The 22,314-nt window shown below is 34.5% G+C and overlaps 2 protein-coding genes across 3 annotated transcripts in view; both read right to left on the bottom strand.

Annotated features, from left to right (window-relative positions):
* Window positions 1-4,374, bottom strand: part of epc1a (enhancer of polycomb homolog 1 (Drosophila) a) — a 40,634-nt gene extending 36,260 nt beyond the window's left edge. Inside the window, exon 1 of one of the 2 annotated variants that reach the window (XM_059532758.1) lies at window positions 4,002-4,374. Coding sequence is in view for 1 of the 2 variants with exons in the window: in XM_059532757.1 (XP_059388740.1) it covers window positions 968-1,120 (153 nt within the window). In the remaining variant the exon portion in view is untranslated. Of the gene's footprint in view, window positions 1-967; window positions 1,319-4,001 lie in introns of those variants that run through there. The other variant, XM_059532757.1, reaches the window with a different exon arrangement.
* A 4,065-nt stretch (window positions 4,375-8,439) lies between these two features.
* LOC132121814 (serine/threonine-protein kinase H1-like) lies at window positions 8,440-17,309 on the bottom strand. The gene is made up of 3 exons (XM_059531568.1): window positions 16,787-17,309; window positions 14,719-15,475; window positions 8,440-9,628 (listed from the first exon to the last, which is right to left on the bottom strand). The coding sequence occupies exons 1-3, from the start codon at window positions 17,056-17,058 to the stop codon at window positions 9,311-9,313; spliced, it is 1,347 nt and encodes a 448-aa protein (XP_059387551.1). The 5' UTR covers window positions 17,059-17,309; the 3' UTR covers window positions 8,440-9,310.
* Window positions 17,310-22,314: the final 5,005 nt, after the last annotated feature.

Below are 22,314 nucleotides of genomic sequence, written 5' to 3'. Positions count from 1 at the left end.
ATAGGATTATTTTGATTGAGGCAATAATGTTTGCACGATGCTTACATAACTGAAATGACTAAATTCTGAATAAAATTGAAAGTTCTGATGCATGGGAAAGCAGTCATTAACGCTAGCAGCTCAAGGGCCCTGATAAGAATTCAGATGAGAGAGTCTCATCAAGGGCCCTTCAGCTCAGCCTCGCTCTCGAAGGTTTCTGGACCTTTATACCAATGCATGTCCCTTTCATTCATGATTACATTATGTTTTGTTTTTTTACTAAACTGTAGAAACTCTGCATTCATAAAAAGTGAAAGTCAAAGTCTAGGCGAGAAAACATTTTCACAAGCATCACCTTGTGGGTTCTCTACTTAGAAACACCTATGCATTTCCAGGTGTGTGTGTGTGTATGAAGTTGTGGCATTATCCACCTTCAAGTTATTTAAACTCTGCATGAATCAATTTCTTAACACGCACAGGACATGACAGCTCGGTCACCGTTCACTTCTGTTGTATGAAAACAGAATTGAAGTGAATGGTGACCAAGAAGAAATTCAGTCATATAGGACTGGAACAACATGAAGGTGAGTAAATTACAGAATTTAAATTTTGGGGCAAACTCTTCCTCGCAAATATTAACAGATATTTCCCGTGACCGCCCTCTGGCTGCCGTTTGCCGCCACTGCAGGACAAACTCCAACAAAATGTCGGTTCCTCCGCGGTCACATGACTCCTTTTGTGTTTTGCTGCACGATTTGGGTCCGAACGGATTGATAAAACCAGACTTTCATACCCCAAATAGCCATCAAATAAATCCAACTGCATAAACCAGACGTTAAATTCGGTGCACACCGCAAAACGGCTCCAAAATACCGTGTAAAACGCTTCACGCACAGTCGGCCATTTTGCTGCATCCAAAGCTGCGCAGGTTGACAGAAAAACTAATCTGTATCGCACAAAACCGGCGGTTGCATGGTAAAATTCGTACCGATTCCTCGTCCTTCTCCATACCGGTGGGCATCTGCGGCACGGTGCGGTTGATGGACGCGTACTCGTGCAGGTCTGGCAGATCCTCGCATCGGAACACGGGCAGCGGTTTGAGAGCGTCCAGCGCCCGCGCCCTGAACGACAGTTTACTCATTTTACTCTATAAATCTATCCGATCCCCTCACAATCACCCATAAAACCGTAACAGATCTCATGGAGCACGGTGGATGGAGTCGGAGAATGACAACAAACAATGGACTAGAGGAGCTCCAGCGAGGAGAAGCAGAGGCGGGTGTGTGTGTTTTCTCTCGCCGCCTCAGTGCGCCATTCTCAACATGGCGGACATTAAAAACTCCTCAGCCGATGGCGTTCTCCCCTCCTCCCTCACGTGCACGCGCTCCCCGGCCATTCCAGCGCGGCTCGTGCACGCGAGCGCGGTCACGAAACATGCGCGCACACATGCCGACGTAATATAAACTTACATTTTTAAGGATCACTTTTTTTTGCCATCCATTCATGTCTCTTTAAAACCTAAATAATTTGTTATATCGTGCTTGTTAAATATATATTGATCTAAATAACTAAAAATATTTTTATTTTAAATGTTCTAATGAGACACTGGGTGTAGGATTCAACGCCAATTGGTTTTATTTTTGTTCTACCAAAATCATATTATTTGCACATTCAACAACAGTCACTTCTGAAATAATAAATCCTAAAATCTGACAGCTACAGGCTCTTGTGTTAGGACACGGCGCCCTCTTTTGGTCAAATCTAGATTCAACAATAAACTTAACGTGACCTTCACCTTTTTGTTCTGCCAGAATACTGCAAACACTGCACAAGAAGATATTTTGAAGCTAAAGTTGTCTTGCCCCAGAACATACCACACATTCACCACACTAAATTACACAAAATAAGGAGTTCAGCAAAGGAATTATTTTTAGGTCGAACAATGGATTACGTTCAGTGTAGGCTAATATATAATTTACACACACACACACACAGGTACAAAATGCAGCACAATTTAGCAAGCATTTAATGGAGATTAAAATCATGTTGGCTTTTAGCCAATCTTGCTCATCTGTGGTTATCTTATAATAAAATAAATAAAAATAATATATACATATACACACACATATTTTATAATAATAATAAATATATTATATATATATATATATATATATATATATATATATATATATATATATATATATATATATATATAAGAGTATTATTTAAATTATATTTATTTATTGGGGGGGGGGGGGGGGGGGGTATATTTATAGTTTATCATAACCTTCAGCTATACAGCAGTTTTATTTTTTTTTTTAGTTCAACAGTATTTGTATTCACCAGTCATAAACTATGGGATACTGTCACACACTGCACCTCACAAAACATGTGCTTGTTGAACTATGAGATTATAAACATAAACGGCTTCTGAGCTGGAAGAGGACTTGAAACTGAGACACAGTTTGAGAAGCAGGTCACTTGAAAGGCCAAACTATTTTTTCTTTCTTTCTCACTATAGGTTTGAGGAGGATAACAAGTAAAGAAACCACAAACAATATTGCTACGCTTCTTCTAGCAATCCCACCCTGTCATTTCTTATAATAGCACCATAAAGCCTGCTCTAAAAACCACCCCTTTAAAGTGTAAGAGAGAGAGAGAGAGAGAGAGAGAGAGAGAGAGAGAGACCTTCAGCAGGGCACATCACCATGAGGAACAGTTTATGAAGTTCTAGTGTTTTAAAGTCACTTAGAATGAAAAGCATGAGCTAAAGGTTAGTTAGAAAAAGCCTTGTCAGGACTATTTGATGACCACATAGGGTTCAATCTTAATGCTGGTATAGCGATAATATCAGGGCAAATTTGAACATAAATCGACAAAAAAAGGAAAATAAATAAATGTGCACAATTAAGCTTCCATAAAGGCATAATTGATACTTAATAAAAATAAATTAATAAAATTAATTCTAATATATACAAATAGGCTACATCTTCCAGAAGAAGAAGAAAAACACTTGACAAATATATATATATATATATATATATATATATATATATATATATATACACACACACACACACACACACACATATACATACACACCGGTTGTATTAATAGCTTTTCAGACATACTTTTTATATTAAGACAGAACTGTAAAAAATAAAAAAAAATTAAAAACAGCATCAAAACAACAAAAAAGGGAACTGAACAGGTTCAGACTTATTCATATTGTCAAGTTTTTAATTACAGGGTGATTCGTCAGTCAAGGCGGAGAGATCATACTCAAGGCCTCAACTACCACCAGACCATGTCTATTAAACACTGATATATTGTGAAAAATAACACATCGCTCCAAACAATGCACACTTAAAAGCATGCAACACAACCAGCCTTTGTTTTAGGCAACACAGAAGTACATCTATTCCAGTTAAAAACAAACATCTTTCACTGGTTTACTAGTTTCAACTGGTCTCTCAGTCTGGTTATCTGCTGGTTTAGCTGGGTGGCTAGCTCTGACCAGCTGAAAAATAGCTTTAAATCCTGTCAACAGCAGCACAAGAACAATAAAACGTTTTTTTTTTGGCTGGTTTAAGCTATTTTTAGCAGTAATACATTTATAAAGCACATTGTCACTTCTGTTTTTATGCATATATGAACACTGAAAAAAAGCACAATCTCCATTTGTGTTCAGCTCCAGAGGTCCCAACAGGGAAAAAAACTGGCACCAACTCAAGAACAACCCTTTTTTTAACAGCAATGCGTTCAATTTAATAAAGTCAAGCAGACGTTGTGTGTTGTGTTCAGTCTATTACTGAAGGTTTTCCTGTTCCTGTTCACACAGATTGAATATTTCATACGGCAGAAGAGACACGATAGGCCACTAGATCTGCCCAGGGATTTACATCTCAATAGCTTTTGACCACCACAGGCAACAACATAATCTAACGCTAAAATATCCCACAGTTTCAATCTGATCATTAAACAAGTTGTCTATAAAACATAATCTGAAAAGAGTAATTTACCCGTTTTTCCACCACCAGGGAGATGGTGACAATTCATCTCAAACATCACGTCAAGAACAGACTCCCAAAGCCCCTCGAAGGAGCTGTGAAGAGAAAAGAGGACGTCCAGCAAACGCATGTCCAACTCTACAATCATCTTCTTTGGAATGGAATCTGGATCATTAATGCATCAGAAAATCCGTTTTCGTAAACCCGATGATCATGTGATAATCCTCGTGGAAAGATCACCGACGTCCACACCGCGCGCGCATCCGCTGCGCTTTCACTCTGAATTAAACCGAAGTCGAGACTGTTGGCAAAAGTAGCGGCCAAGTGTTTCTTTAAAGATAAAGTCCAGCTCAGTCCCTGGAAAGATCTGGTCGGACCACTAAAGGGTTAATAGGTTTTGCGTGTTCATTGGTTGAGAAGAGACACCGATCACCTGTGGAGAGACGCGCGGTTGGTCGAGCGCTGAAAGAGGGCAGGGAGAACTTTAAACACACACACACACACACACACACACACACACACACACACACACACACACACACACACACACACACAGAGACAGACAGACAGACAGAGAGACAGAATTTATATCCTAATGATACTGTATATAACACAAAATGACTTCTTTCTTTCTTTTTTTAAGTTAGGTTCAACATAATACATTATTAGCTAAAATCTAAAGTTTGTATTTTTTTTCTTTTCAGAATTTAACAATAGTTATTTGTTAGCAGGATTATATTATATTATTTATTAACATTATGTCCTTTGAACTAACATGACATTTTTTATTAAGTAGCTTAACATAACAAAGGTTGTAAATGCTGTAAAAATATACATTTTGTTCATTGTTAGTTCATGTTAGTTAATGCATTAGGCCTAACTAATGTTAATGATATTGTAAAGTTTTATCAAAATATTTACTCTAGCCTGAAATTTTAAAGGAACATTTCAGAAATCATGGACAAAGCTTAATGAACTACTCATGCTCACAGTCTTAGAACAAGCATGAGTGAACTGAGCTCATCAAGGACTTGTCTCAACATGTAGTCAAAGCAGTTTATGACTTTCACACCCACAAAGCACTGCTGGCAGGAAATGATCTATAATTTACCCCTCTTCAATCCAGTTCATAGTTGTCTCAGTCTTCGTGGTGGAAAATTTGAATGTTTTAGGTGCGTGTTTGGTGCATCTTGACATTGTGTTTTCACAGAATCATCATACAGAAGTGACTGTCTGACTAAAATTAAATGTGAGCTTGTGCATTGGGTTCAGGAAGTGAGAGTAACAAAACGATTCACACTGAGGCGCAAAATTCACACTGACAAATACGGTCCGATCTGATTTCGTGTTGAGGCCCAAGATTGCCGTCAGTTTAGTCCAAGAAATTGTGCAGAATTTTGTCACATTTCTTATACATATTTGCAATTATATTGGTTAAAATACTTTTCAGCCATTACCTTCATCATGTATGTAAAAACATGTGGGCACATAGTAGGTTGTGAAATGCTGATTCATGTACTTTTTTAAGCATTGCAATTTAAACGATTGACACTTTTGATTGTCATAAATTGCATTAAGCTCTTTTTTGGGCCTAAAAGCATGTAACTTGCATACTTAAACCACCAGACAGTAGAGCAGTGTTGTTGCAGTGCCCATGTAAGGCAGTGCTGTCAGTCAGAAGTTGTTTGGGTGTTATGTAACACACTCCTGGGGAAAAGGCCACTTTCCTCCCCTAATGACCCATCTTTTCTGTGCTCATCCATGTCTAACTGTCTCTCTTCCTTGTTTTTCTCCCCTGTATTGTTTTTATTCTCTTCTACGTCGCTGTACTTCACTGCAATCCTTAATAGGAGAAAACTATTAAAAAAGGTATTTGACTGTGTAGATGTGGCGTCACAAGTTTTATGCATAAATAACCTAATAATCTTTAGTTGAGGATTAATTTTACTGGATATATTCTAATGCATTTATATATATATATATATATATATATATATATATATATATATACTCAGTTTGAATTCAGCTTCCCAGTTTCACCGATTTTATTTTAACAGTGCAGCAATCTCAGACACAATTCAGCTTTTTAGCCTCACAACAGGTAAGGTAAAAAATAAAATAAAATAAAATAAACAGTGAAATGTTCCATACAATATATATATATTATTTTAAACAATATATGTGTTTGTGTGTGTGTGTGTGTGTGTGTGTGTATGAAGTCCAGTATTGTTGCGATGCAGAATAGCACTGGTCACGTGATTGTAAGACGCCCTCTAGTGGTCACAGATAGACATGCACACTGCACAGTGTTTCCACTTTCTCATGAGGATGTTTCATCTGGATGTTTGGTGACATGTTCATTTTAATTCACATTTTAATACAGTTTTAAGAAACAGTTCACCAGAAATAAAAAGATCTGTCATTATTTACTCACCCTCATGTCGACTTATTGCGGTTCATGGTGTTTCATTTTCATATAATAAGGTGAAAGAGCACCTGAACCTGTCCAAACATGATGAAACAGCACTACACAGTATATTTGTGCGGGAGCCGCAATATGGTGGTGTGAAAGTAACACATGGTCTTTCACAGGGAGAAAAGGTCAAAGAGCAGAAGTGTGACTTCTCAAATCTGCTGTTACATTTACATTTATTCATTTAGCAGCTGCTTTTATCTCATCCAACAACATAAGCAATTCATTAAGTTCATTCCTAAGTGACCTTTGACCTTGAAACTGTTATACAGGAAGCCAGTGTCTCACATGGATGCTGGTGTCTGTTGAATGAATGAATAAATGAATGACTAATTAAATATTGGCACACAATGCTCAGAATTGAGCTGAGCAGCTCATTTCAAGCGATATAAGTACCAAGAAAATTGTTTACAAATGGTTAATTCGTACTTGTTTAACCCCACATCTCCTACCAGACTTACACTGAAATTAAATTCCTGTACTTTCATACTAAGCATGGGAATTCAGAAGCAACCAAACTGTTTATGGTTATTTTATCGCTCATTCTGTTTCATGTACAGGTTTTTTGTGTGTGTGTGTTTTTTTTTGTAAAGTCATCATCACACATCATTAACCAATATTGAGCTGAGAGCAGGACGGCCCAATGCACAAAACAGCTTTATATGAACATGTATATTGAAGAGCCTTAAATATTTCCTACCTCTATTCTAAACCCCAGAGAAAAAGAAAACAGTTGCAAAATGAATTAAAATCAATTTATGAGTAGAAGAAAACAAATGTAATGAGGATTATATCTAATATGGTGGGCAAATTAAAATGTATCTGTTTATTTCTCAGTATATAATACGCATATGAACATTTTCAGAATTTTATCAAATATAAGAGTTATTGCAAAAAGATATATGCATATAAAGAAACATAACTCTGCCACGATAGTTCTGTCCTACTTCTGTAATGGATAAAAAAAAAAAAAAAAAAAGAAAAAAAATTATATATATATATATATATATTCCATGTTGAATATTTGTCCAACAGAGGGCAGTCACTAGCTATTTTTTTATTTACTTCATATGTAAACAGTGATAAAGGAAATATAATGTTACAAATTTTATAGTTTCAAAGCATGAAAAAGCATGCCATGAATGCACCAGTGATGACGGTGTCAAGAAAAAACTCCCTAAGATGTCAAATAGCAAGTCACAATATCTCCAGCCTGTATGTTCAATAATGCTTTAGTCGTGTTTCAAGACAAAACTAAGAAAAAAAAAACTCTAATTATAAACCCAAACTCTGACATTAAAAAGATTCTTAATGTGAAGCTCAGAACAAAGACACAACACATACTATTGAAAGTTACACCTGAAGCGTATCTTGATCTCTTTTGAACACTTTTTTTTTATGTTTGATAGAGCTAGTGTTGAGTTTTAAAGATCTCTGCTGTATGCACGTTTCTGACATTAAGCCACATTACTTCCATTGATTGCTGCTGTCAGAATGTTCTGTGCATCACTTAAAACCCAGGGACCACTGATGTAAATTAGCTTTACAGCTAACTCTGGTACAGGGCTTGAACTGTGCTCGGTCCCTATCAAATAAACTAATAAAATAAAAAATAAATAAAACATGTGTGCCTTTATAACACAATCCTCCATCTTTTTTTAAGGATGTCAGTTTGAAGGCTTTGGCAGATTCCACATTGCATTGTTGTCAACATCATTTGCTTTATCTTTACAAGGATTGAACATTTAAGACACACTTAACATATCTGAATTAGATAATAAAATATCAGACTACAGGCATCTGCAAATTAAATGAACTTTTATGTGCCACTTTTTATTTTCAACAGTTTTGGGGTTTGGATTTTTTAACATTAAAAATATATTTTATGCTTATCAAGGCTGCATTTTTGGATAAAAAAAAAAACAGTAAATAATATGATTATATTGTGAAATATTCTAACAATATAAAACAGCCATTTTCTATTTTAATACATTTTAAAATGTAATTTATTTCGGTGATGGAAAGCTGAATTACTCCAGTCTTCATTATCAAATGATCCTTCAGAAATCATATAATATTGTTGAAAACATTGTGCCTCTTTATCTTCTCATGGAAACAGTGATACTTTTTTATTTTCATTTTATGATGAATTCATTATATAAAATATGTATATATTTAACATTATAAATGACCTTGCTGTCAATTTTGCTCAATTCAATGCATCCTTGCTGACTAAAAGTATTAATTCCTTCACACGATCAATCTACAGAGACTCATCCTAATGTAAAAACACAGTCATATGAAAAGAAGCAGGACAGAAAATCTGCAGATCAGACCATTTGAGATTATCCTCCCTGCCCATTTGCATTTTAGACTTATGCGTGACTATTCAGTATAAGAAAACGCATATTTTAAAAATAGAATGGTGAGTTTGTTATCATCTCACATTCATCTGATTAATGAAGGAATGCATGTGGGAGAACAGAGCAGAGGTGCTGATCTGTGCTTTTCTTTTTATAGTGGAGGCTTTAAACTCCTTCACTGTTCATCATGAGTAGGAGATTAATAATATGCTGAAGATCCTGAAAAATTAATATAGCAAAATCATATAAGTATGGATGCACATGATTTACCTGTCAGAAAAAGAAAGATTAAAAGGATTAAAAAGGATCATGTGCATTTTTCATCTTTTCATTTTTTTCCTTGACATCCACTTATGATGCAATTCCTTTCACTGATCATTTCTCTCTGATCTTTAGAATTAAACAGGTTGTTGATAGCACAGATGAGTGATAGCGCTGTGGGATAAAATAATGGATCCATGCTAACCAGCCAAACCTTGAACTTGCTAAGCAGCAATCTTCTGGCACTGTGACCTGTCACTGAGCCCTAACCGTGGCCCAGAACCCAGCCGTGACCCAGACCGCATTGATATCCGAGACCCAGGAGTAGAGCCCGAGCTGGGGCATCGAGAGGAGGCCCGCGACGCCCGCCGCTGGAGGTTTCGGGAAATGGAGCGGTGTAGGTTCTTGTTGGAGGAACAGGCTGCCATGCTGACCAGCCAAGGATGCTTAAGAGTTTCCTCAGCAGTCATCCGGTGTTCGGGCTCAAGGGTCAGGAGATGATCGATGAAACTTTTGGCCAGTGTAGATACTGATTTCCATGGCTAAAAGAGAGATCGGGATTTTATAAAATAAAATAAAATAAACAGTGAAATGTTCCATACAATAGGTAAGGTCAAAAATAAAATAAAATAAAATAAAATAAAATAAAATAAACAGTGAAATGTTCCATACAATAGGTAAGGTCAAAAATAAAATAAAATAAAATAAAATTTATTTATTGACCTCAGCTGTTCATTATGTATGTGTATTTAATATTATTGTATTACTGTATTACTGTATTAAATACAATACATTCAAATGCGCTGTTAAAACTGAACCCCATTCATTTCTAATATTGGGATCCTTCTAAAGGTTTCAGTATGTTTTCATAATACATAATATAAATCTCTTATAGAATTTTTTTTTTATACCTTTAAATAAATAAAAAATAAGATATTTTCAGATTAACACCACTTGTCTGGAGAGAATGTTCTGACAGATATGAGCATGATTCGGTAGTCTTGAAAAGACTCCCAAGTAATGAAAAATCTTTAGCAGAATCCTTATATTGATCTCTGAATCAGTAACTCGGTAAGTTTGTAACTCGCTCCAGCAAACCCTCCTGCCCACATTTTTCCTGCATGAAATCGATTCATTGCTGGTTTTGTATTCAGTCTGTGTTTACAACAGCATCAACTCATCTGGTCTGAGAGCTAACACAGCACAGCTATGGCTGTAAATGTCACTGCGTACACACTGGCTGCATGGAGGCCGGACCGCCGTCTTCTGACCATCAATGACCTGTGCCACCGAGGCTTCTGCCTCTTAAGCTGCATTAGATACACAACATGGCATTTCCGCCTCGTCGCTGTTTGAATGTGAGGACATTAGTCAATAAATGTCAGCGGTTCTCAATAGATCTGTGACTCATCGCTAATTTGAAGTTAATAACTGTCTCTGGCATAAGAGAAGCACTCAGACGATTTTATTCTATGGTAAAACAGGACGAAAAACAAGAAAAAATGCAAGAGTAAACAATGTGAATTGAAAAATGTATAAAATATGTGATTTATATTATAAATTGGATGAGCGACGAACAGGAAGATGGCACATTGTACACATCCTTAGAATAATACACAAAATTACCTGGAATAATTATTTGGAATGAACTTTCTTTCTTTCTTTCTTTCTTTCTTTCTTTCTTTCTTTTTTTCTTTCTTTCTTTCTTTCAAAATAAAATAAAATAAAATAAAAATTATATTAATTGACTAATAAAAATATAAAAACCTAAATAAATAGCACATTATTTTGTAAATATTAAAACCAATAAATACAATTATATAACAATAAATAAATAAATAAATATTGATTGACTGATTAAAAATTATTTTGAAAAACTAATAAATAGTTAATAATTATTTTGTAAAAATTACAACCAAAAAACAAAAAAACAAACAAACAAATAAATAAATAGTAAAAAAAAAAAAAAAAAAAAAAAATCCTTGCTGAAATATGATGTAATAGAAGTGGCTAAACTGATAAAGTAGAAATGCAATCAATGCTTTTGTTGAAAAATATTCTTCATCCATTCATTTCTAACATTGGGATTCTTCAAAAGGTTATACAAAGCAACAGGACAATAAGAATAATAAATATTAATGTGAAAAAAATGTTAGAAAAAGTCTAAATTATCAATGTTATTATCAATAAATTATATAATTTAAAAAATATTATTAATAAAATTCATAATTATTGATTAAACCCAAAATAATTGTTCTGAATAAGATTAATCTATTTATTGAACATCGGAATAAAACATTAAAATGACTGTAGAAGTAATATCAGCTGTGATTTTAACATCCTTTCCCACACATTATTTGCACCGACTGCAAAAGTTGATGATAACTACACTCTGAAGTTAACACGAGTTCACATGACAATATAGCATGAAGCACATGAAGCTGTCTGATTGTAAGGAGTAGGCTAGCATTCCATTCTGAACACATCTTCTCTCACTCCCACACATTCAGTAAAGACAATTAATCAGCCATGAAATTGACAATTGCAAGTCGGCTGCTGACGAATGGATTTTAAAAAGCAGGTTTCATTCAAACACACACAGAAACACTTTTAAAAAACAAAAACGTGTGTGAGTTTTACAAGAAAACATTAAAGTACATTAGTTTTGCTGTGGTCTGTATCAACCGAAGTAAAGAATCCAGCAATTACATCAAGAAAAAGAGAGAAGCCTGAGATCAATAAAACATAGCGAGAGCCAAACGACCATCTCTGGTCCAATCTATCATACCGAGTGATTGTGTATTCATGTGGTTAAATATATATGTATATATCTGTGCAGAAGTGTGGGTCCATGCTCTGTGTGCATGCATGTGTTTAACCTATAAAGGACAGTTGAATCGTTTCTAATTACACACCATAGAAAAGCATCTGAATTCACAGCGAGATGCAGATAAAAAATGAACTCTGAAATTAGACTTTAATGAAAAAGGTTAAGTCCTCATTTGAAGTTGTTTTAGGTTCTCCGGAGTCTTTAATTAGTGTGTGAATGCAATCTGTGTAGTATTTAATGAGAGAAATCATCAGGTCAAACGAGTGAGATGAAACACATTTGCGCTGAATTATCTCAGGTGTGTTCGGCGCACAGCGTGTCTCCACTGTGAGATGTTCTGATTAACATTAATATATATAAAATACAAGTAGGCAAAGAACTTAAAAATAGAATGCATATAAAAAATCCATAGAAACATTAATCAGAAACCAAGCAGTATATTAACAAATGCACGCACCATAGTCATGTTTTATTTTTTGTTGTTTCAAAACTCACATTTTTGAGTAAAAATGTAATTAGCATTATAAAAGCTAAAGTGCAAATGTTACAAATATGTTTGGAAATTTTTTACTAGCAATTTCTGAGTGAAAATGATTTTAAAGTATTGTAAAATTTTATTTCAAAGTATTAGTACAATTTTAAGTTGTCAGACTATTTTTTAATTTTAGCAATTTAATCACTTTCCTTGGTCATGCTTTAAGGATAAAAAAGCCTAAATTGTTAATTAAGGAGTGATTATTTGTGAAACCTAGAAATTCCAAAATGGTTTTAAAGTTAATCCTACTCTTTTTTTTTATTACTTTTGGGTCAGCTTCAAACAGATGCATGGAAAGCTGCACAAAAAAAGGAATGAAAACAATAAATACTCAATGCAATTATCCAAATGGGTTAAACCGCCAGACTTTAAGTGCAGTCCTGTGGCTTTATAGCTTCATATCCATGCAAAGGAATGACATCGTAGATATTAACCCACTTATTACAGTCTTGCTCTACAGCTACCAATTATATTGTGACTCAGTAGTCCCAAACCAAAAAATAAAAAATATTAATTCCCACATGTGTCTGATTACTGTCTGTGAGCAGCAGGATTACAAATAGCTTTATAGTTAATGTTCTTTCTCTTCAAGAGAACAGCAATTATTGTTGTACAATTGCACCCATAATTTCACAGCTCTGGGGGTTGGAAGTGATAAAGAAATCTGTGTGTCTGTGTGTGTTTGCAGTTTAAGGGTGATAAAAGCCTTGTGGTGGATCTCCTCTCCCCTCTGATTACCACCTCTCACCTCTCTCAGACACACACACACACACACACACGCTCACACACCCTTGAGATGAGGCGAGTGGACGACACATCAGTCAGGTAGCTGCTGGCTGTTTACACAGGTGACCGGATTTCACCTTCCCACACACACAAACTCTGTTTGCCCTTTAATTCACGCTCGGCTGGATGTTTCATCACTCTGCTGCAGGTCATTCCAGTCATCTCAGTGCTGGTGGTCTGGTTAGGCCATCACAAGCTTCAATATGATTATTAAAGAGTGTATTCAATATAAAAATGAATAAACTACCATTAAAGTAGGCCCTAATAATTGCATACTTAAGGAAAAATTTAAAATGTATGAATGCCATTATGACGTTTGATAACAAAAATATATTCTGGTTGAAATGTTAGGGGATGGTAGATTTTGAAACAAAACACTTAGTTCATCAAGGCTGCATTTATTTGATCAGAAATACAAAACAGTAGTGTTGTGAAATATTATTACAATTTAAAGTAAGTATTTTAATAGTTAAAACAAATATTTGTCTATTTTAATATATTTGAAAATGTAATGTATTCCTGTGAGGCAAAGCTGAATTTTTTAGCATCACTACTCCAGTCTTCAGTACTTCAGAAATCATTTTAATATGCTGACTTGCTGCTCAAGAAACATTTTTTATTATTATCAATGCTAATATTTTTTGCATAAACTGTGAAACATTTTTATGCCAGGATTCTCTGATGAAAATTATAGTCTGCTAAAGAAAAGATTTGTGTTTTTACACATGCAAAATATGGTTTGCATCAAGCCACCAAAATGAAAATGAGGAATAAATTCTTAATATGTTTTAAGGTTTTTGTGACAGGTCTGATTTTACTTTTCAGAAAATGTGCTCATACTCAGGCCATCCAAGATGTAGATGCGTTTATTTCTTCATCACAAATGATTTGGAGAAATGTAGCATTGCATCACTGCTCAGTAATGGATCCTCTGCAGTGAATGGGTGCCGTCAGAATGAGAGTCCAAACAGCTGATAAAACATAACAATAATCCACAAGTAATCCACACCACTACAGTCAATCAATTAACATTTTCTGAAGTAAAAAGCGGCACATTTTTGAGAAACAAATCCATCTTTAAGACGTTCTTAACTTCAAAACATTGCTTCTGGAGTCTATCCATAACATTGCTTCCTCCAGATTTTTCACTGGTAGAAGTGTTATTATGGACTTAATTGTCTGTTTAAAGGTAAAATGCCTTAATGGATTTTCACTTCAACATTGATGGACTGGATTTGTGTGGATTACAGTGATGATTTTATCAGCTGTTTGGACTCTCATTCTGACGGCACCTATTCACTGCAGAGGATCCATTACAGAGCAAGTGATGCAATGCTACCTTTCTTCAAACCTGATGAAGAAACAAACTCATCTACATCTTGGATGGGTAAATTCAGCACATTTTGATTTAGACTCAACTGTTCCTTTAAACTCACAAATAAAAACGTATATTGTGTGAGGAAAAGCATTGTGACACTCACATCTCCATGGAAACTGTAGCTGCCCCTGAGAATGGCCCTGAAGAGTCGCGGTCGGCTGCTCTGGTCGAAGGGCAGCGAGCCGCTCAGCAGGATATAAGTGATGACTCCCAGCGCCCACATATCCACCGCGCTGCTACAGGGTCTCTGCTCCAGCATCTCAGGGGCCAGGTACTCTGGCGTGCCGCAGAGCGTCCTCACAGCCCAGTCTTTAGCCTGACAGCTCTTCTCAACATCTACAGAGTCAAAATCTGCATCCTGAGTCATAAAAGCTGTATCTCCTCTGCTCTGAAATGAAACCGTCGTCTTGTTCTCCCAGCAAGCGAGTCCAAAGTCTGTTATGATCAATCGCGAGTCCTGTCCCGGATGGTAGTACAGCAGGTTTTCGGGTTTGAGGTCCCTGTGGATGACGCCCAGTGTGTGTAGATAGAGCAGCCCGCTGGACACCATCATCAAAGCCTTGGTGGCGTCCCGTTCTCTGAAAGTTCCTCGGGCGACCACGCGCTCCAGGAGCTCTCCTCCTGTGGCCAGCTCCAGAACCAGATAGACGCGATGCTGCGTCTCAAACACCTCGGACAGGCGGATGACATTGCAGTGGTTCACCCGTCGCAGGACCCTGAGCTCTGCCTGACAGGCCTCGTGACCCTCACGACCTTTGACCTCCAGAAGTTTAATGGCGAAGGGTTGGCGTGTGCGTCGGTGCTCAGCACGTACCACGCGGCTGAAGCTACCGCAGCCGATCAGAGCCTTGATGTCATACCTAAAACAGATATGAACACCTGTGAGATACCATTACTGTTCTTAATCATATTTTGAATTATTTTATTGATTTTATTTTGGGTTTTCTATTTAATTTGTGACAATTTTAATATGTACTTACTATTATAATAACAATACATTATGCATAATTACATGCAAGTAGCTCCAAGACAAACCCTAATCCTAACCCTAACCATATTGTAAGTATGTGTAGTTAATTAATATTACTCAGTACTATTACTCAGTATAATTACACTGTAACAAGGACACCTTAAAATAAAGTGCAACCATTACTTTATTTTTATTTAAATATGTTGATATAGTTTTTATTACATTTTATTTGAGTTTTTTTAGAACATTAAGTTACAAGGTTATTCATAGTATGTTTTATTTATATTTTAAATTAGTTTTTATTTTAATATTTTCTGTTTTCATTTAAATTTTACGTTATATTTTGCAATTTTGCAATATTTATTTTTACATCAAGCTAAACTAATACAATCGACAATGTTGCTTTGGGAGATATCTGATATAAGATATTGAATTGAATTGAATTGAATTGAATTGAATTTAACCCTAACCTAACCCTAACCCTAACCCTAATTCAATTTCCAGTTAAAGTAACAAATGTTTCATGGTTTAAGTTTTAGGTGTAGTTACATATTGTCTTTTTCATTTAAGTTATGGTTTATTTTATTTCAAGTCACAATTTTTCTTTTAATGGTTTTATTTTAGTTAACTTTAGTAACTCTATGCACAGAAGCATCTATATTAGACTATTTTGTTGCTGTAATTGGATCCATCAAATTAAATAACATCACTTTATTTCATAAATGAGATTTCATTATTACTTTTAGGCTGGGATTAAATACTGTGAGTGGCACTGGTGGACTAATAAATATAATAAAGCATTTAATTATAGCAGGGATCTGTAATTGACACATCACGTTTGATATTTTATTTCTGCCATCCAGACTAAAATAATAAAGTTTACTGCATTGTGAAGAATTCTTCATAAAGGTTATGTTAGGAATTAAATTTTAGCTTTGTGCTTACTGCATACTTTTGAGAGGCATAATAATATTTAACATCTTACAGTTTTTACTGTATTTTTAATCAAATAAATACAGACTTAGTAAAACGTACCGCCTCCAGATGTTTGAATGGTAGTGTATAAAACAAAATTTAGCTTAACTTGCAAATGCATACAGAAAATGTACATATTGTGAACAATATAGCATACATTCTTTATACTACTAGTACTATTTTTTGCAGTAAAGTAGATGCTATTCTGCAAACAGAACATCAGTACCTCGCTGTGACGCGTGGATCAAACTTTGCACGAAACTTTGCATTAGGATTCGTCATCCGCTCCTCCAGATGAACCGATTCTTTGACTTCTTCTGATATTCCTCTTCGGGAAGCCCTTCTGTCACTTCTCCTCCTCCAAAGCCAAGCCTGTTGTTTCTCTTTACATTTTTCCTTGTCAGTCTCTTGTTTCTTGAAGTTCACAACAGAGTTGATAAGGCAAAAATATCCATTTTTAGAGGGCTCAGGTAACACTTTTCCAGAGCTACTTCCCATTATAAACACCTTATAGGGTGAGACGTGTGGAATTAACCCATACAGATGCTCTTAGATGGGCTGACATTTGCCAAAGTGAATAAACCTTCACAGATCCTCCTAATGAATGCATGACTTTGGGTTGGTTGAAGAGCAGCTGTTGCGCACCTGCACACGACTGCTGCATTTTCAGCACAAGTGCAACAACTCACACCTGAGTGACAGCTGTTTGATCCATGGCTATTTCAGTGGCCTTTTAACAACACCATCATTGCCCTGTAACAAAACAAAGAAAGCTTGATCACCTATGGATGAATCCATATATATATTATAATTTAGTAAAATGCTGTTTGAGGGCATCCTTTTGTCTTGTGAATACCTGAAAGAAAAAAAGAAAAAAAAAGAAAAACCATTTAGATTTTTTTTTATTTGAAAACAGTAAAAAAGTCAAATCTACTGTATAAAGACAAATGACTAAGTTCAGAATTTTTTTTTTTCAGTAAAAAAAGGGTACCATTTATTGAATATGACTCTTCATTTTCCTTTAATAACTCTTTAAGCAGGGTTATTAAGAGAAGAAGGTAAATATACAGAACATTAATATTAATGGTATATATGCATAGACAAATAAACACCCAATATATACCATGTAAATTTTAATGGCATTTTTTTTTTTTCAATAATCATTCAAATATAAATGACAGTCTGCCGAAGACTTGACAATTCCCAGTTCATAGACCGGAAGTAGATTACCTATGATCAATGAACAGATATGAACCCCTGTGAGATACTATAGTTTTTATTCATATTTTGAATGTTTTTATTTATAGATTTCCATTTTCATTTTAATTTCAGTAACATTTCTAATCCTTTTGTAGTTTGTCATTGTAATAATAAAAAAATATAAAATATAATAATATTAGTTTTTATTAATATTTGAATTTATTTTTATTTTTGGATTATTTGTGTTCATTTTAATTCAAGTAAAACTATTTATTTTTTCATCAGGCTGTTACCTTGGCAGCTATCTGATATATTTAAGTTTTTTTTTTTTGTCAATTTCAAAAAAGATGTCAGTTTTTACTCCTAGACTGAAAATAGATATTTTTTTCCTTAAATGTTTGTTTTTTTCCTTTTTAGCTAAAAAGTAAAAATAAATAAATAAATAAATGACTTTTCTCCTCAAATTCTTCCAAAACCAAACAATCAAAGCTAAATCTAAGGAATTCATAAGCTTCAAAGAAAAAGACGATATTTAAATGCAACGTAATTACAAACTTAAAATAAAGTTGATGTTTAAACACTCTGCCCCGATGTCGTTTTCAATGCCTCCACTAGAGTGCAATATTGAGATTTCTATGTTCATGAAAGTTGATTGAAATAAATGGATGGAGAGCGTAATTAACTTGTTTTGACTGCTGCGATCATCCATCGTAATCCCCACATAATCCAGACCTAATCCATTGCCTAATCTGAAACCTTAATTGCCATGGAAACCACACAATACACTCATCATCCCTTCATTTACACTCATATGAAGTGCCTGTTTTGTTTTGCTTATGATGTCACTTATCAGGCAGCATGATAAATGCAGTCGACACACATGACAAAGTGAATAATCAGACTCAATTATAATCGTTCAGATGGATTTGGCAGGAGAAACTTGAATTTCTAACCTTTGTCTGGTACAAGAACTTATCCTTGATAAACAGGAAATGAGCAGGAGGGGGATGTCAGCATCCTGTTTTATGAAATGCATCGCTATATTACGCTCTTAACTGCTAGTGTAAAATCGATACGAGTGGTCAAACAGTCTTGAGACTTCACAATCCAGCTAAATGCCCTGATATGCTCAAACTGAAACAATTTAAAGCAGTTTTGTCTTGAAAAATAACAGCTGAGTCTGGAAGTTCAGAAACCTGGCTTACTGTTGAATACAGCATGCCATATACCTCAATCTAACCCTTTTTTTTTTTTTAATATGAAGAAAAACATTATAATATTACAAACAATATAAACATAAAACATTAAAATATTAAATAAAATATTAAATTATACATTAATTCTTGTTTGTAAAAAAAGCATATCTTCATCATTTATTAATTAATGCATGAGATGGTTAAATAGAAGTATACATGACATTGCATGAAGCATCCAATTATTATCTTGAAAACAGATATGGCTATTTTATATTTTTTATTCAATTTTGTGTTAAAATGTAAAGCACAAAAATACATGCTAAAATAACTAGCACTGTACAATCAAGTTGAACACATTGCATTGTGGGATACAGACTATTATAGTTAAACGGAAGCAAAATATATATATATATATTGTATATGTATTTACAGAATGCACACTTATTATGCATATTTCTTAATTTTGAATGACCTTTGAATTTTGTAAATAATCCACACTTACAGTGTATGTTTGTGTGAGTGTGTTTATTGCCTCCACCATTAAAGTTTACACTCCTCCAAAGCAACAACACAAAATGTGATCACAGCTGCTGGAGAACTCCTGTACTTATGAGTAGAAATGGAATGTAATGGAACATGTCTCTGTGACTACCAATAACAATCCCAGTTTTATTAAAACCCAAATCCGAGTCTTACAGTCTTGGCAGTGAGATGATGAGGTTGTGGGAGAACGGTCAGAGTGCAGCATGGCAGACGTGTAACAAGGACTAATTCAGCCAAAACTGAAAATATGTCATCATTTATTCACCCTCATGCTGTTCCAAACCCGTTTGGTGTTATTTTTTCTCTGCGGGACACAAAAAGGAAATTTGGAAGAATCTTCACGTACATTAGAGGTTTTTTCAGCCAACAATGTTTCTGAATGTTGAATCTGAATATGACTGTGACAGACTTTCGCTCTTAAATGGATAGTTCATCCAAAAATGAAAATTCTAGTCATCAGTTACTCTGTTTCTTTCTTCTGTTAAATACAAAATATAATATGGAAAAATACAATGCAAGTCAATGGCTACCATCAACTCTTCAGTTTTGGTTTGGAACAAGGATGAGTAAACAACATAATTATTATTATTTATTTATTTATTCAAGTGAACTCTCTCTGAAATTTAGTCATATATTATGCAAAGTTTGTAAGGATGCATGATGCATGTATTATGATTTTTGTTAATTTTATAACTTGACAGTCATAGTGTTAAATAGCAAATATATGCAAAGATGGAAAATGGAAAAATTAACATCAAATGGGTTTAAAACGGCATAAGGGTGAGTAAATATTAGCAGGACAAAATATAAATATAATTCAATAAATATTTCAAAAGCTTTGGGTTGGTTAGAATTTCTTTCTTTCTTTCTTTCTTTCTTTCTTTTTTAATAAGTCTCTCATGCCCACCAGTGCTGCATTTATTTGATTAAAATACCCTAATATTGTGAAATATTATTACAATTTAAGATAACTGTTTTCTATTTAATATATTTTAAAATGCCATTTATTCCTGAAATAATAAAGCAAAAATTTCTAATTTTTAAATAATAAATAATAATATAAATAATAATTTAAATAAATTATATGATGAAGAAATCTTTTATAGCACCATACATGCCACTTTTTTAAAATCAATTTAATATGCCCTTTAACGCTAAATATTCATTAAAAACAATAAAAAAAGGACAGACCCCGAACTTTTGAAAAGTTGCATATATATTTAAAAGAAACCAAAATATCGATATCTGAAGGAACATTTTGACATTTTCCAGATAAAACATTTTCTATGTTTATATTTTATGAACTCAAAAGTGCTTTTAGAGAGAAATAAATAAATAAAAGCAGTAATACTGGCTGAAGGCGCTGTCGTTGAAACGTTTCCATTCATCCTTTGCCTTTAATGAACACTGCTCTGAGTCTTACATATTAGCGAAACTTGTAATTGAAGAATTGATTGCAGGCACCGTAGTTCATTAGACATCAGTGGGGAAAAGGACTTATTTACCTTTCAGGTCTGTGCAAATTTGACGAAATCAATCTCTCGGTCCACCCACTCACCTTTTCTTTGCATCCATTTCCCTAGTTTTTGTTCTTTCCACAAGGATCTGGTGAATCTGTGTTTTTTCTGGTCATCCTGCTGAGCTGCTTCTGCAATAAGAAGCTGGGATGTGGCCCTGCGGCGTGAAAACTAAACTAATCAGTGTGGGGAGTGGGGCCGGCTGCAGCAGAGACTCCTTCGTCACAGCAATGGCCTGTTTCTCTCGGGAGAGCCTGATGAATACTCTCATTTTCCAGCGGACAGTTCGTCGGAGGAACAGGAGCAGAGGGAGGTGGCGTCAGAAGAGGTCAGCGGACAAATAGGCCGTGACGCCTTGATTGAGCAAATCATGAACGTCACACCAGTTGGTAAAAACTTGATTAAAGTGAGGGATTGTGCTGCCTGCGTCCCTCGCTTTATGAAGCTTTATGAAGCTCTCTGATGTGCAATTAATGGACATGTCTGCTAATTGGTTTCTGCTGGTGTTGGCCTCGGGTGGAGAAGCAGGAGGGGTGGAGAGGAGAGCAGGACTATCAGATGAGGAGCACCAACAACAGGCGGATTATCAGCATGAGGCATACGTCCGTTAATCTATCATGCTCTGCCGCAGTTATGGATTGTATTTCAGGATCGAGACTTTGGACAAGAAGTGTGCCAACAGTTTATCAAACAAAAGTGAGTTCAAAATAATACTCAGTAAAATAAAGTGGAATGTATAATCACAGATACAAAACGTGTACACTTACAAGAAAAAGAAAATAAATAAATCTGCAAGGATGCATTAAATTGATCAAAAGTGACACTAAATACATTTAGAATTTAGAATTTGGCACAACTATTTTCAATATTACATATAGTAAAATATTATATACAAAATAAAATGTTAAAATATATAAAAAGAAAAAATAGTTTGAATTGTAATATTATTTCACAATATTACTGTTTTAACTGTATTTATGACCACATAAATTCAGCCTTAGTGAGCATAAGAAATATTAACATTGTAGAAACATTAATATATTCATATATTAGTGTTATTTTATTATTACTGAGATTTTTTTTCTATTTTGATTTGTAAATATATTTTCTATTTCATAATTTGTAATAATTAGAATTATATAGTAATTTATCTATGTTTTTTTAGTCTATGTTTTAATATATAATATTTTAATATGTAGACAAATATATCTATATGGTTTATTTTTATTTTAGTTTTAGTTATTTTAGTACATCAAGTTAAACTAAATGAAATTGATAAGTTAAGTTTAAGTCTTTTG

The sequence above is a fragment of the Carassius carassius genome, chromosome 40, assembly GCF_963082965.1.
Source record: "Carassius carassius chromosome 40, fCarCar2.1, whole genome shotgun sequence".
Taxonomy (NCBI): Eukaryota; Metazoa; Chordata; class Actinopteri; order Cypriniformes; family Cyprinidae; genus Carassius; species Carassius carassius.
Note: the sequence above shows the minus strand (reverse complement) of the source record. Positions and strands in the feature narration are given on the sequence as shown.

Excerpts from the sequence above, each read along its gene's own strand:
- LOC132121814 (XM_059531568.1), bottom strand. The coding sequence starts at position 17,058 with ATGGGAAGTAGCTCTGGAAAAGTGTTACCTGAGCCCTCTAAAAATGGA. Across the intron at positions 15,476-16,786 it reads GATCCACGCGTCACAGCGAG|GTATGACATCAAGGCTCTGA; the intron begins GTACTGATGTTC and ends TATCTGTTTTAG. Across the intron at positions 9,629-14,718 it reads GCTACAGTTTCCATGGAGAT|CCATGGAAATCAGTATCTAC; the intron begins GTGAGTGTCACA and ends TCTCTCTTTTAG.